Below are 13,105 nucleotides of genomic sequence, written 5' to 3'. Positions count from 1 at the left end.
GGCATGGCCCTTCAGGAGTTTCAGTGAAAAGCCTAAGGTGGTTAGACAGGCCCTCTAACTCTATGAGATTCCAACTCCCAATTTCTGTCTCTCCCAGTGTAGGCAGCCACTGAAGTCTGCTCAACTCTTTCAACCTTCCAGCAGCCACTTGTTGATAGACTATTTGGAGATTCTCCCACACATGTATAGTTTGGGGATCAGCCAAGGATATAAGGGAAGTGTATGCACAGATTGGACCCCCTTGTTCAGTAGCTCCCTCCTTTCTAAAATTCCCCCATAGCATTTTCAACCACTCTGAATCCCCATCCTCTATCTTCTTATACCCCAACCTAGTAATAGTGAGGCTCTCTGCTAATTTCTAGCCACCCACACCATGCAAACTAGGAAGAGCCTTCAGAAGAAAAGGTGGGTAGTGTAGATAGCATCCACTATGGTTGTATTCTTTCAAGGATTAAATCCTTTCCCATTTCTGCCTGTTTTTTGGCTCCCTGAGTGTTGCAGTTTAATATTTGGCCCACAACTTATCATTGTTACTGTGGGAGGATTAGTCTCATGCAAACTATCACATCATTACTTGGGTGGGAATTCACATCCTTGTGTCTTCTTTGATTATCAAGGAATTAGTCCTTCATATCTTATAGTCATTCACTCTAAATTATAATTTTTAAGCCCTTGTTGATACAGAACTAAGATTTATTCATCATTGGGATGACATGTAATCTAGTGTAATTTTATATATCAATACATATTTTATAATATTTTACTTAGAAAAAATAATGGGGGTACCTGTGTGGCTTAGTCAGTTAAGCATCCAACTTTGGCTCAGGTCAGGAACTCGCGGTTCATGAGTTCCAGCCCCACGTCAGGCTCTGTGCTCACAGCTCGGAGCCTGGAGCCTGCTTCAGATTCATGTCTCCCTCTCTCTCTGTTCCTCCCCTGCTCACACTCTGTCTCTCTGTCTCTCTCAAAAATAAACAAACATTTAAAAATTTTTAAGAGGGGCACCTGGGTGGCACAGTCGGTTAAGCGTCCGACTTCAGCCAGGTCACGATCTCGTGGTCCGTGAGTTCGAGCCCCGCGTCAGGCTCTGGGCTGATGGCTCAGAGCCTGGAGCCTGTTTCCGATTCTGTGTCTCTCTCTCTCTCTCTCTGCCCCTCCCCTGTTCATGCTCTGTCTCTCTCTGTCCCAAAAATAAATAAACGTTGAAAAAAAAATTAAAAAAAATAAATAAAAATAAAAATAAAAATTTTTAAGAAAAAATAATGAACATTTGGAGCCTCCACTCAGTTTCATAAAATTTTTAGCAAAATTTAAATAAGTTTCTGAACTTGTCAAAATCTTCAAAATTATGTGCTGTACTAATCTGTCTGAAATTTCTTATAGCGTGCTATCAAGAATTTGATATTTTCCATGTACTATAATGTTAAGCATGACTGACCAAACACACCCTCCAAATGTGGTGAAAATCTATCCATGGTCTAGTAACAGGCAAATGGACAGTTTTATTTGTTCAGAAGTTAAATGATTTTTATCTGCAGCTTTATGGTTCTATCAGTATTTAGGTATGTAGCTGTCTCCTCTGTTCCACATTTATGAATGGGCCTCTGAATTTAATCTAAGGAATAATTGAGCTAATAGTTTATGGTTTATAGATATTTTACTGGCGGGGGGAATAAAGCTCATCAAATTGCCATTGACTATTGGTTTAATTTACAGGTTTTTTGTTATAATATTACTTGCTGTCACTATCCTCTGGGTCCCTATTATGGAAACAGAATACAGTGAACGACTATTTGAATACACACATGCAGTTATGAGCTACTTGACCCCGCCCATTGCTGCCATCTTCCTGCTTGCTGTATTTTGCAAGAGAGTCACTGAAAAGGTAGGTAGGTGTTGGCATGGCCACCGCAAGACAGAGTGTGAGGACTTGCCTTCACATCATAGTTGTCTTTGCAAGAGCTGCCCTAGAAGGGTTTCTTGTGCTTCAAGAGTTCACACCATTGCATCATTGCTTTCCAAGAGATTATTTCCTCCTGGGTAGACTTAGTCTGAGCTCCCTCATACATTCAGGGAAAAGGTGAGCTCTAATTTGTTTTTCTTCCCTTTACAATGTAATCCACTTTTAACCATGACATAGATGATGCAGTGTGCATGCTCCTTCTTCACACATATCTGGTTGTAGGAAAATATAATTCTGTTGCCTCTGTACATGGATGCGTCATACTCAGTGATTTCAGGGTCACAGGGGGATGTACAGTAATGAGCTCCTTTCACCCTTCCTATAGTGAAGACCATATCTTCCATTCACACTTTAAACTAAATAAAGATTCCTACTAATGATTCAATCATTTTATCAATAAGACTTTGAAAGCATGGTTTGCTAGAATATTTTGTTTGTTATTTGAATCATAACTTGTTTCCCCTAGCAGCACCGAGTAGCTGGGCCTTGCACAAGTTCCTGAGCACAGTGTCTAAGGTGTCATGTGATCTGGCTTTTGCCTACCTCTTGGCCCTTGCCCTCTCCATGCACAGCCCCTGGACCCCAGCTACTCCAATTGATTTGCAGTGCTGATTACCTAACTGTCCTATGCCTTCTCTGTTCTCCCTTCACTTGCATACACTGTTTGCTTTGCCAGGAATATCTTTTTACTCTTCCACATGACTGTTGCTTCCTATAGGCCCATCTCAGGTGTCCAGTCCTCTAGACCAACCTGCCAGAGCTTCTTGCTCTGCTCAGCTCACCAAGACTCAACTTAGCACCAAGAATGTGGGGGGCAGGGTGGCTGGACTCTGCAGATGCCAGAGCTGCTGCCCTCTGCTCTGCTGGCAAGGGCATGGGCAAGAGGGTCAGGCTGTCACCAGAATCTGCCTCCCAATGATGACACCAGCATGGAGGTATTGGAGCCTACTGCCAAAGAAAATTGGGAATCTGCTCAAGGGTTCCCCTGACACCCCTTGTCCAAGGTTACAAGCAATTGCAGGTACCCCTTTGACCTAGAGAGTTTCTCTAGGCCTTCTCCTCCACTCTGCTTCAGATGGCATGCTCATCTGGCTTCTGCTGCCCATCTGTTTCTAGATCTTCCCGTTCTGCACATCTCCTTCAATAAATTGTTCCTGTGGATCGTCCACCTGGCTTTTGGTTTTAGGCCTTTTCCCAAGATGTTTGCCCATGTACCATATCTTCTGTCTCCTCTGACATCCATCTCCATCTAAGTCAAGCTCCAGATACAGCTCTAGAGCCAAGATGAAGTCCTTACTCTTAAAGTGTGGACAGTCTGGCTGGAGGAGACAGATTATACCCAATAAGCAGATAAAGATTTCTGATAGTGATGCAGTATTGTTTAAAAGATAAAAAAGGATAGTAGAGGGTGGCAAGGCAGGCACTAGAGGTAGGGGGGATACAAGGACCTTAGCCAAGGTAGTAGGAGAAGACTTCTAAGAAAGTGACCTTGAATCTGAACCTTGAAGGATGAGCCAGAAATACCAAGATCTAGGGAGAGACCCAAGCAGAGGGAAGGGCAAGTGCAAAGGCCTGAGCCAAGAGCAAAACAGGCAGGTTAAACATGCAGGAGGAAGTTTGCATGCAGTGGCTAAAGTGGAATGACCAAGGGGAGAGTGGCAGAGCCAGGTGAAGTCAACTGATGGGTAGGGTGGAGATTTATTCTGATGGCAGGCCATGAGAAGCCACTGGAGAGTTTAAGCAGAGACAAGGCATTCTCTAATGCATGCTTTGAAGAGCTCACTCTTCTGTGAGGACAGTGGGCAGGCAGGGGCCAGGAAGGGAAGCCACCTATGTGAGAGAAGATGGCAGTTTCAGGATTAGGGCGGTAGCCATAGGGTGATGGGATTCCAGATATACTTTGGAGGCAGAGCCAACAGCATTTGCTGATAGGTTGGTGGTAGGGCAGGATGGAAATAAGGGGACCTGGGATGACTCCTGGGGTTTCAACCTGAGCAACCAGGGAGATGGAGGTGTCACCACAGCCTTTTGGACACATGATGTTTGAGATGCCTTTTTATGATCTTACTTAAAAGCGTTTCCAGTGTTTCTCAAGTTCTCTGATTGACCTAAGAGAAAGTGCAGGGGTCTCAGGTCTTTGTTCAGCCTAAGAAGGCATGGCCTCCTCACTGGTGTTTACATTCTGCTTCCTTCCACAAGATATTTAAAGCCTTTGTTACGATGATGATTTTAATTTCAGAACTCAACTGGTGGGGAGGTGAGGCTGATGGTCTGTCTCACCACCCATCCCCTCCAGATGACTCCCTTGGGGCTCCTCCTTTGGCAGGGTGCCTTCTGGGGGCTGACCGGAGGACTTCTGATTGGCTTCTCTCGAATGTTGTCTGAGTTTGCCTACGGACCCTGGAGCTGTGGGGCAAACAGCAAGTGCCCCCTGATCATCTGTGGCATGCACTACCTCTACTTTGCTGTAATCCTCTTCATAGTCAGCCTTTTCACCATCCTGGGGATCTCCTTATTCACGGACCCAATTCCCGATAAACATGTAAGTGCTATTGTGAGGTTTTCTGGGATCAACCCTCAGTCCCAGAGTCCCCGTGAGCAGTAACTAGGCTCTGCTGGTTTGGGAGAGAGTGACTGAATTCCTGCATTCTTTTTGAAAAGAGGGAGGGCTAGGGACTGGGCTTGGGGGATGGGTCAGTAATAGGCAAAGAACAGAGAAAGGGCCCTGCTATAAAAACTAAACTAAAAGACTTTCCAACAATTCACCAATTAGATATTCACTTAGAATGAGAAGTTTGGCTTTTAAGGTGCAAATTTTCCTTAGAAGTGTTAAGTTCACTAACCTCAGTGTGAAGTAATGTAATCAGAGCAGTCCCAGCTTCCACCCATCCTCAGGGAATTAAGCCATCAGGAAGGGGGAGGGGACTGGAATACTGGAAGCCTCTGGTGGCTCATCTCAGGGCTGGGTGCCTCTCAGCCTTCTCCTGAGCTGCTGTTCCCATCTCCCAGGAAGTAGATATCAGTCACCCCAATTGGAATATAGGAAGTCTGGGCCCAGAGAAATTAAGTCACCTGCCCAAGGTACCACAAATAGGTAAGTGGTAGGGTTGGGCCCCAACCTGGCTCCCCTACATCACCTCCATCAGCATGGCCAGTAGGCTTCGCAGGACAGGGACTTGGCCAAGCCAGAAAGCCCTACTGTGTCTGAAGTTTAGGGAGGAGATCAGAAGGAAGATGAGTCTATGAGATCTACATGCCTGTTTTGCAGCTTTTCCTAGGTTCTGGGTAAAAGCCTTGAACTCAGAAGACTGCCTCAGGGTCTCCCCCTCAATCTTGGGTTTCCCCTCTGGCCATGCTTCCTGGTCAGTGGTTTCCAATTGATTCACTCCTCTCTTGTGCACAGAGCCCAGTTGGAAGAGGGCTAGAGCATATGGGGAGGACAACCAGGGGTGTGGGATGTGCACACCCGCTGCATCAGTGACAGCTGGGAGACTGCCCAGCTCCCAGCACCTTGAGAATCCGGCGGTGGGTAGGGAACTTGATTTCCTGTTGCTCAGGGTCTTAATTGTCTAGATTGTGTTCTTTGCTGTTCTCTTCCTCTCAACTGTTTGGTTGTGCCCACTTCTCAAGCACCCAAGTATTTGTTGATTGTTTACCACCTGCCTCCCAGTGTGCCAGGTGCTCTGGAGAACACAAAGCAGCTGCCAACAAGGGAGGGAGAAGTGAACAGGAGAACTGGAACTTATGGATCAGTGTCAGTGGCCAGACCCTCTTCTCACCGCCTACCAGAGGAGGTGGGACAACAGGGACAGCACATGAACCCAGGCTCTTCTAGTGCACCCAGCAACCTCTTCCAAAGGGACTGATAGTGTCGTTGGGAAGGCAAATATACACATATGGCATCATCAGGAAGCAATTAGAGGCTAAACCCAGTCTCTGTTATTAATACAACAGAATTTTAGTTCCAACATTTTAGTCTGAGAGGTGGGGCTCAGGCAGGTCTTGGAGTGGGCTGGCCAGAGAGGGGCCAACCCAGCCTGTTCATATCCCTGCCATATGTTGGGGTGGGGATGCTGGGATTCAAATATAATGAGTCTGGTACAATAGATCAAAATCTATTCCAGGATAGGCTTGGTGGAAATGCTCATTTAGTTGGCCCTTAAAAACAGCAACAACAACAATTGGCTGGATTTTGTTACTTCCCAAAGTTTCCATGTGTGTTTTCAGGACAAGAGCAAAGTCACAGAGCAGAAGGGAAGGGACACTTCCTTCTGCATCTGCAAATGCCTTATTGAGTCTGAGTAACTAAGCTCAGTGGGGGGCCAGGTAAACCAGGTAAAGCCTCTTCTGGGCTGGGTTAGTGCTCAACTCTGACAGGCAGGAGGAGCTCTTTGAAGGAAAGCAGCTCCCGGGTCTGCCCTGTCCACTCATCCAGTCAGAGGGCCTCCTCCTCCACCGGAAGAAGCAGACCAAGGTGACAGGCAGCTGCTCTCATCCTGAAGGGCACAGGTTCCTGGACTCTTAGAACTGGAAGGAGCTCTGAGCACTTTTTCTCCTACCCCTACTGTATAGTTGAAGGACACTGAGCCCCAGACAGTTTGTGTCCCCTGTGCCAAAGCCATGCAAGCACACAGTACCAGAGCCAGAATTGAAATCCAAGGTCCCCAAGTGCCATGCTTTCCCTACCCCATGTTCCTTCTGTCTCTTGTTGGAGTTGAACAACCAGGTCTCATCTCAGTCCATGGAGACCCTGGTGCCCAGCTTCTGGCTGTGACTGGGTACAGTCTGTGTGACAGGGCCCTAGATGGTGACATGCCCCCGCTTTCTCCCCAGCTCCACCGGCTCTGTTGGAGTTTACGAAATAGTCAAGAGGAAAGGGTAGATCTGGATGCAGAAATACAAAGGAGGAGACCAGCACCCCAAGCACACCCAGGTGAGAAGGATCCAAACCCAGCAGGAGGTCCTGGTTGATAGTGTTTTGGGTGGATGTGGCCTGTGCTGCCCCATGGTCCCTCCTCTCAGAAATGCTTTTCCAGGCAGAGGCCCCCTCTGGGGTGTCTGTTGAGGTTGAGATGCCTCTGGACATCTATGCAGGGGTTTCTGGGCTGGGGAGAGGCAGCAGACACAGTGAGCCACCTTTGGAAGGGCGGGGCAGGGGGAGGAGACAAGGGATCTGGCCCAGGCAGAAGCAAGAGACACCCCAGGAGAAGCCATTGGAGGAGAGGCAAACACTGATGAGTGAAGAAAGATGAAGCCTTAGGACTGGCCATTGCATTTAGCCACATAGAGATGATGCCCCGCTTTAACAAGAGAAACCTGGGGGAGGGAAGGGAGAGAGGGCTCCGGGAAAAGAGGTCTGAGGACAGTTAGATTTCAGTCCCAGCAAGCAGAAGCAGAATGTTCCGGGGAGGGGGGGGACTCCAGAAGGCCCAGAGGAAGGTTTTCGGCAGATGGGGTCAGAAAAAGAGTGTTGGGGCCATGGGCGGGGTGGGGGGGGGGTGACCTGAGCTTCTTGTGGCCCTGACGCAAACAGGGATAAAGGCCTAATGAGATTAGTCCTGAGTCTCAGGCAGAGAGTACCCAGGGAGGCTGTGAGTTTAGGGGAGGAGGCAGTCTTCTGGGGCCCCCCTCCACCACTGCTAGGGAAGTTCAGAGCCCAAAGAGGCCCCAGGCTCCCTCTTGTCATCTGCAGAGGAGGCCCTGGGGGCAGGTGCAGAGCAGAAGAGTGGCCTATCCTAAGCAAGGTTGTCCCACACACCTGGAGGATGCAGGACTCTCTGGGAATGTCTCTTCTCTTGGTGGGGGGAAACAGGCTTGTTAGGTGCCAGGTGCTTGTTCTTGGTGCACCTCCCGTTCCTCTTCTTCCTCTCTCCATAGTCATGGGTGGATGATGATGATGATGATGATGATAATGACAGTGGCTAATATTTACTGCTCACTTGGGATGTGCCAGGTGGTGTGATAGGTGTGTGTGATAGGTACAATTATTATCCCCACTTAGAGATGGGGAAACTGAGGCACTGAACAGTTAAGTAACTTGCCCCAGGTCCACAGATAATCAGGCAGAAATAGCGCACCAATGTGAACATGGGCAAGTTTGACTCTAAAATGTGTGCTCTCGGCCACTGGCCATCCCAGTGCCCATCATATAGCCCTTGGGCCATCATCAAAATGATCAGTTGCCTTTTACATACAGTAGCCTCTTGGGCCTGGCAGCTGCATGACAATATGATAACATGGGTGTTGAGAATGTGCCACTCAGGACTTCTCAGCACTGGCAGCAGAGATCTGTGTCCCTGGCTTTGAGGTCCTCCTGCTGCAGCAGCCCTCCCTGTGTAACAGAGGCTCCTCTGTCCCTGGCTGATGGGTTCTGTCATCCATGGTGCTACCTCAGCCTCGGGATACGGCTGGCATGGATGCTGCCCAACAGAATGAGACAGAGAACAGGTCACAACGAACACTGTTGGGTGCACACTCGAACTGAGATATGCCCATCTGGTAATCAAGGAGGGAACTGTTTGCAGGCAGCCGCTGGACCCACATGGGTGTGCCGGAGCTAGCCGTGGTGCTGACCCGAGCCTGAACAGGCCAAAGGAGCAGCCAGCAGGAGCTGTACAGACAGACAGGGAGCAATTTTAAGTCCCAGAAAGGCATTGTCACTAATTTGAATGGAAACTTCCCTATAAATCCTAGACTTCCCTCCTTTGCCTCCTGAAAATCATCAGTGATTTCCCCTTCAAGTGCCCAGAGTACCTTATTTTGGGCCAGGCCGTGAGACTGATACCTGCCCGAGGAAAACATTCTCTGAGAGCTTGCCAAGGAGAGCAGTGTCCAGAAATCAGGGGATTTCTTCCATCCTCTAGAGAGTAGCGACTGGGGAGCAGTCCTGTGCCCTAAACCTACCGAACTGTGTTCGGCCATGTGCCTAAGACAGAGAAGGGTAGGCACTCCAGGATCTGGGCCCTGTTGAAGGCTCTGCCAGTAGAAGGCAAGCATGGCCCCAGGCAGTTCCCACCCCACTCCTGCCAAACTCCCAAAGCCCCTTATCCCACTCTCCCATGTCTCTGAGGATGGTGGTAGATGTTCCATAGCAGGGGCTGAGGACTGATCATATTGGAGAGAGTCTTTTGGTCTTTCTCTGGGACTGCTGAGATATGACACCATAGAAAGTCCTTCTTGTGTCCTGGCCTGTGATCCTGACCTTTGCCTGTTCCCTCTATTCCAGATGCATTTGAGGAGACCCAGGGCTGCTTCTGGAAAGCATGGAATGCATTCTGTGGACTGGAGCCACATCCTGGCCCCAAACTGGCCCCAGAAGAAGTAGCCAAGGAGAGGATGGAGTGTGGTACCATATCGGAAGGGACAGAGCATATATTGGAAGGGACAAAGTGCCATGACATGTCTGAAGGGACAAAGTGCTGTGGAACGTCTGAAGGGACAGAGCACAGTGCCACTTTGGAAGAGACAGAGTGCCATGATGTACATATAGGGACAGAGAGTGGTGACATATTAGAAGGGACAAACCGCAGTGACATGTGGGAAGGGACAAAGTATGGTGACATGTCAGAGATCCCCTTCAGGAGAGAAATTACCAATGCCAGTGGGTTCCTCTTGTTATTGACCATAGTCCTGTTGCACATCTACTACTACTAAGGCAGCTGGGGCCCAGGGGTGTCTGGGAAGAGCAAGCAAACCACAGCCTCTTCCAGAGTCCCTCATCATCCAGTGGAGAAAGTGTTTCCTACTGGGAGACTCATGGATATGGGACCAAGGATTACACTAATGTAAACACTCCCTCAGTGTCACAAATCAAGTGCCACCAGCTGCAGGGCATGCACGCTGAGGGGACAGGGTGAAGTCCATTTGCGACTCCAGAGACTATGCAAATGAGAACATCTGTTCCTTTACAAAATGAGTCATTTTCTCCAAATGGCTCTACTGCATAAACACTGACTTTCACTTTAAATTTAATTTTGGCTTTTTATTTCTAGATATATTTGAGATTTTTACTTGTGTTTACTTCACTGTAACCATTTCCTTCCTATGCCCAACCTCCATTTGCTTTGTTCTCTCCTCCTTTTAAAGGTATGCCCTGCTGGCAAAGATGCCATGTAATGTAAGCCTCACCCCCACGTGGGATTCCCACCTACAGGTGCTGTGTCCACTGCCAATGACCTCACAGACCAGCTGAAGCCGAGGCTGCCCACGGGTGGGACTTCAGCTCCTGTCTGGACCACTGGTGGAACTGAAGCAGTCTCTGTTCAGTGAAACAGTCCTCTCAACAACTCAGCATTGTCTGGCTAAAGCCATACTGCACCCCTGAAGGGCAGGTGGAAAGGAAAACTTCCTCCTTCTTGAGCTCTTCCCAGTCCTTCCCAGTCTACCTACAATTGGCATGTTATTGGGCATTGGATCCAGGAGCTAAACTCCTTTAGCTGTCAAGTATAGGCCACTCTGAGGCTGTGTTTCTGCAGGGACCCCATAAGCTGCTCCTTCCTCTTCCTTCTTCTCAAAAATCAATAATATGTGTCTTTAGATAAAGTTCCAGGTGCCTTAAAGTGATTTGGCAGAGGCCCACCCAGCATCACAAAAATCACACTCAAGGCACACTCACATGCAGTCTCTCCTCCCTAGTTTATCCCTTCAGCTGACATTTTTGAGTGCCTACTATGTGCCAGCCGCTACAAGGAAATAGTTGTGAATACAGCATAGGAAGCAGTGAAACACTAGCCATGAGAGCCAGAATTTAATATGGCCTACTATTTTGTTGCCAGGCGTAAGTGCATTATCACATTCAAGCCATAGAACCACACTTTGTGGAAGGACTAGAATTAACCACATCTCATAGGGGAAGAGACAGGCTCAGCAAGGGAACTGAGTACATTGGGAATGGGCATAGGGCCTGGAACAGGCCTGCCTGATACCAAAGATACACACTGGCTCCCCATGAGTTGTGTATACAGCAAGGAGGCCCACCTAACCTGAGTCAAGAAAGGCCTCCCCTGGCCAAAGAAGGAAGTTAGTGCACTGGACAACAGAAAGGACAACATGTGGAAAGTCATGACACAGGAGTGGAAAGCATGGTTGAGGATGCCAAGACATGGCTTATGCATAGGAGAACAGTGGGCCACAGGGAGGGCAAGGTGAGCATAGGCCTGATTTGCTTTATATACTTTGGGATCATAAGTTCTTGGGAGCTTCAGTGGAGAAGTGACAGGTTCAGATTTGCTGGCTGTTGCTGGAAAGATTAAAGGGAAGCAAGAACACCCGCTAGGAGGCTGTTTAGAGCAACCCAGGCGAGTTAGTGGCAAAAAAGAAAAGAGAAGGGAATGGCATCAAGAGAAGCCAGCAATCAGAAGTAACGGGACTTGACTGACTAGACTTCTGGAAGTTGAGGCCAGGATGACTCTCTGGGTTAAGCATGCAGGCAAAGGGTGCACCAATTCCAAAGACAGGCCACACTGGAAAAGGAGTGGATGTGGGAGAAAAGTTGAGCACCATTTGGGACATGTTGAGTTTGAGTTGCATGAAGAAACTTATTGCCATCTTGACAATAGTACGTCTTCTGTTCCATGAACATAGGATGTCTTTCCATTTATTTAGGTCCTCTTTCATTTCTTTCAACAATGTTTTATTTTTTGTACTCAAGTTTTGCACTTCTTTTGTTAGATTTATTCCTAGGTATTTTATTCTTTTTGATGCTATTATAAACGGAGTTGTTTTCTTTGTCAACTTTGCTGAACTCATTGATTAGTTCTAATAGTTTTTAAGTCTATTCCTTGAGATTTTCCATGTACAAGACCATGTAGTCTGCAAAAAGAGATAGTTTACTTTTTTCTTTCTAATCTGGATGCTTTTCATTTCATTTTCTTCCCTAATTGCTTTGGCTAGAATCTTCAGTACAGTGTTGAATAGAAGTAGTGAGAGCAGATATCCTGATCTTAGGGGGAACTCATCCAGGCTCTCAGAATTGAGAATGATATTAGCGATGACTTTTTGCAGATGTTCCCTTCTATTCCTAGTTTGGATTTTTTTTTTTTTTTTTTTTTTAGAAATGGGTATTGGATTTCATCAAATGCTTTTTCTGCATCTATTAAGATGTTTATGTGATTTCTGTCCTTATTGTAGTTATGTGTTACATTGATTCATTTTCATACGTTAAACCAACCTTGCATTCCTGGAATAAATTCCAGTTCATCATGGTGTATAATGCTTTTTTAGTGTGGCTGGGTTTGGTTTGCTGATATTTTGTTGAGTTTTTAGGTCTATATTCATGAAGGATATTGGTCTATAATTTTCTTTTCTTGTAATGTTTTTGTCTGGTTTGGGTATGGGGGTAAAATTAGCTTCATAGAACAAGTTGGGAAGTGTCCCTTCCTCTTCTGTTTCTCAGAACAGTTTGTGAAGGATTGGCGTTAACTCTTGCCTGGAGACATTTAAGGATAGATGTTAAGTTGGATAGAAGGGTTCAGAACTTAGGAGAGAGGCTGGGGCTGCAGACCCAGATTTGGGGGAGACAAGGCAGTGGGCAAGCCTAGCTAAGAAGAGAACCTGGTAGAGAAGGCCCATACCAGGAAGGTGAGATTGTGTGGCAGAGTGGGAGGAGAGCAGGCCTAGACAAAGCTGTGAGAAATGCCAACACTACTGGTCATGTAGAGAAAGGGAGTTTTATAAAGGAGACCAAAGAGAGCACAGCCAGAGCCTTGGAAGGAGGCCCAAGACAGCTGCTACAGGAAGGGAGTATCCACACCTGGGCCACAGCGTGGATCAAACACAAAGAGCACAGGGTGTTGGCAGCAAGGCAGTCAGTGACCCTGGCCAGAGCTCTTTGGTGAGGTAGTAGATGTGAAGCCAGCTTGCCATGGGTTGAGGTGGGAAGGGGACATGAAGAAGTGGGGGTCCTCAAGCACCTGTTTTGCTGAAGGAGGAAAGGTTTCCTCCTATGGGGCCGGTTTTGAGAATGAGATTTACCTGAAACCCCAGATGGGCTCAGCAGCCAGTCCCTTTTAGAACAAGAGCACCTACTTGGGCTAATCCTCTAATTCCAGGGACACAAACTTCTCTGTTGCTTCTAGGAAAGTAAAAGCCCCAGTCACTGAAAGAACTATAAGAAGGTGCTCACTTGAAGACTCTGGTTCTGCT

The 13,105-nt window shown here is 47.4% G+C and overlaps 1 protein-coding gene across 3 annotated transcripts in view; it reads left to right on the top strand.

Moving 5' to 3' along the window:
- LOC106979700 (sodium/glucose cotransporter 1-like) overlaps positions 1-9,929 on the top strand; it is a 57,505-nt gene extending 47,576 nt beyond the window's left edge. For all 3 annotated transcript variants that reach the window (XM_053205483.1, XM_015077616.3, XM_053205484.1), the window contains 4 exons: positions 1,717-1,885; positions 4,290-4,505; positions 6,797-6,896; positions 9,189-9,929. In XM_053205483.1, the coding sequence (XP_053061458.1) occupies positions 1,717-1,885; positions 4,290-4,505; positions 6,797-6,896; positions 9,189-9,616 (913 nt within the window). In that variant the 3' untranslated portion in view covers positions 9,617-9,929. The remainder of the gene's footprint in view (positions 1-1,716; positions 1,886-4,289; positions 4,506-6,796; positions 6,897-9,188) is intronic.
- The last annotated feature ends 3,176 nt before the right edge of the window (positions 9,930-13,105 follow it).

This window comes from Acinonyx jubatus, chromosome D3 (assembly GCF_027475565.1).
Source record: "Acinonyx jubatus isolate Ajub_Pintada_27869175 chromosome D3, VMU_Ajub_asm_v1.0, whole genome shotgun sequence".
Taxonomy (NCBI): domain Eukaryota; kingdom Metazoa; phylum Chordata; class Mammalia; order Carnivora; family Felidae; genus Acinonyx; species Acinonyx jubatus.
The sequence above is the reverse complement of the archived record's forward strand: the minus strand, read 5'-3'. Positions and strand labels throughout refer to the sequence as shown.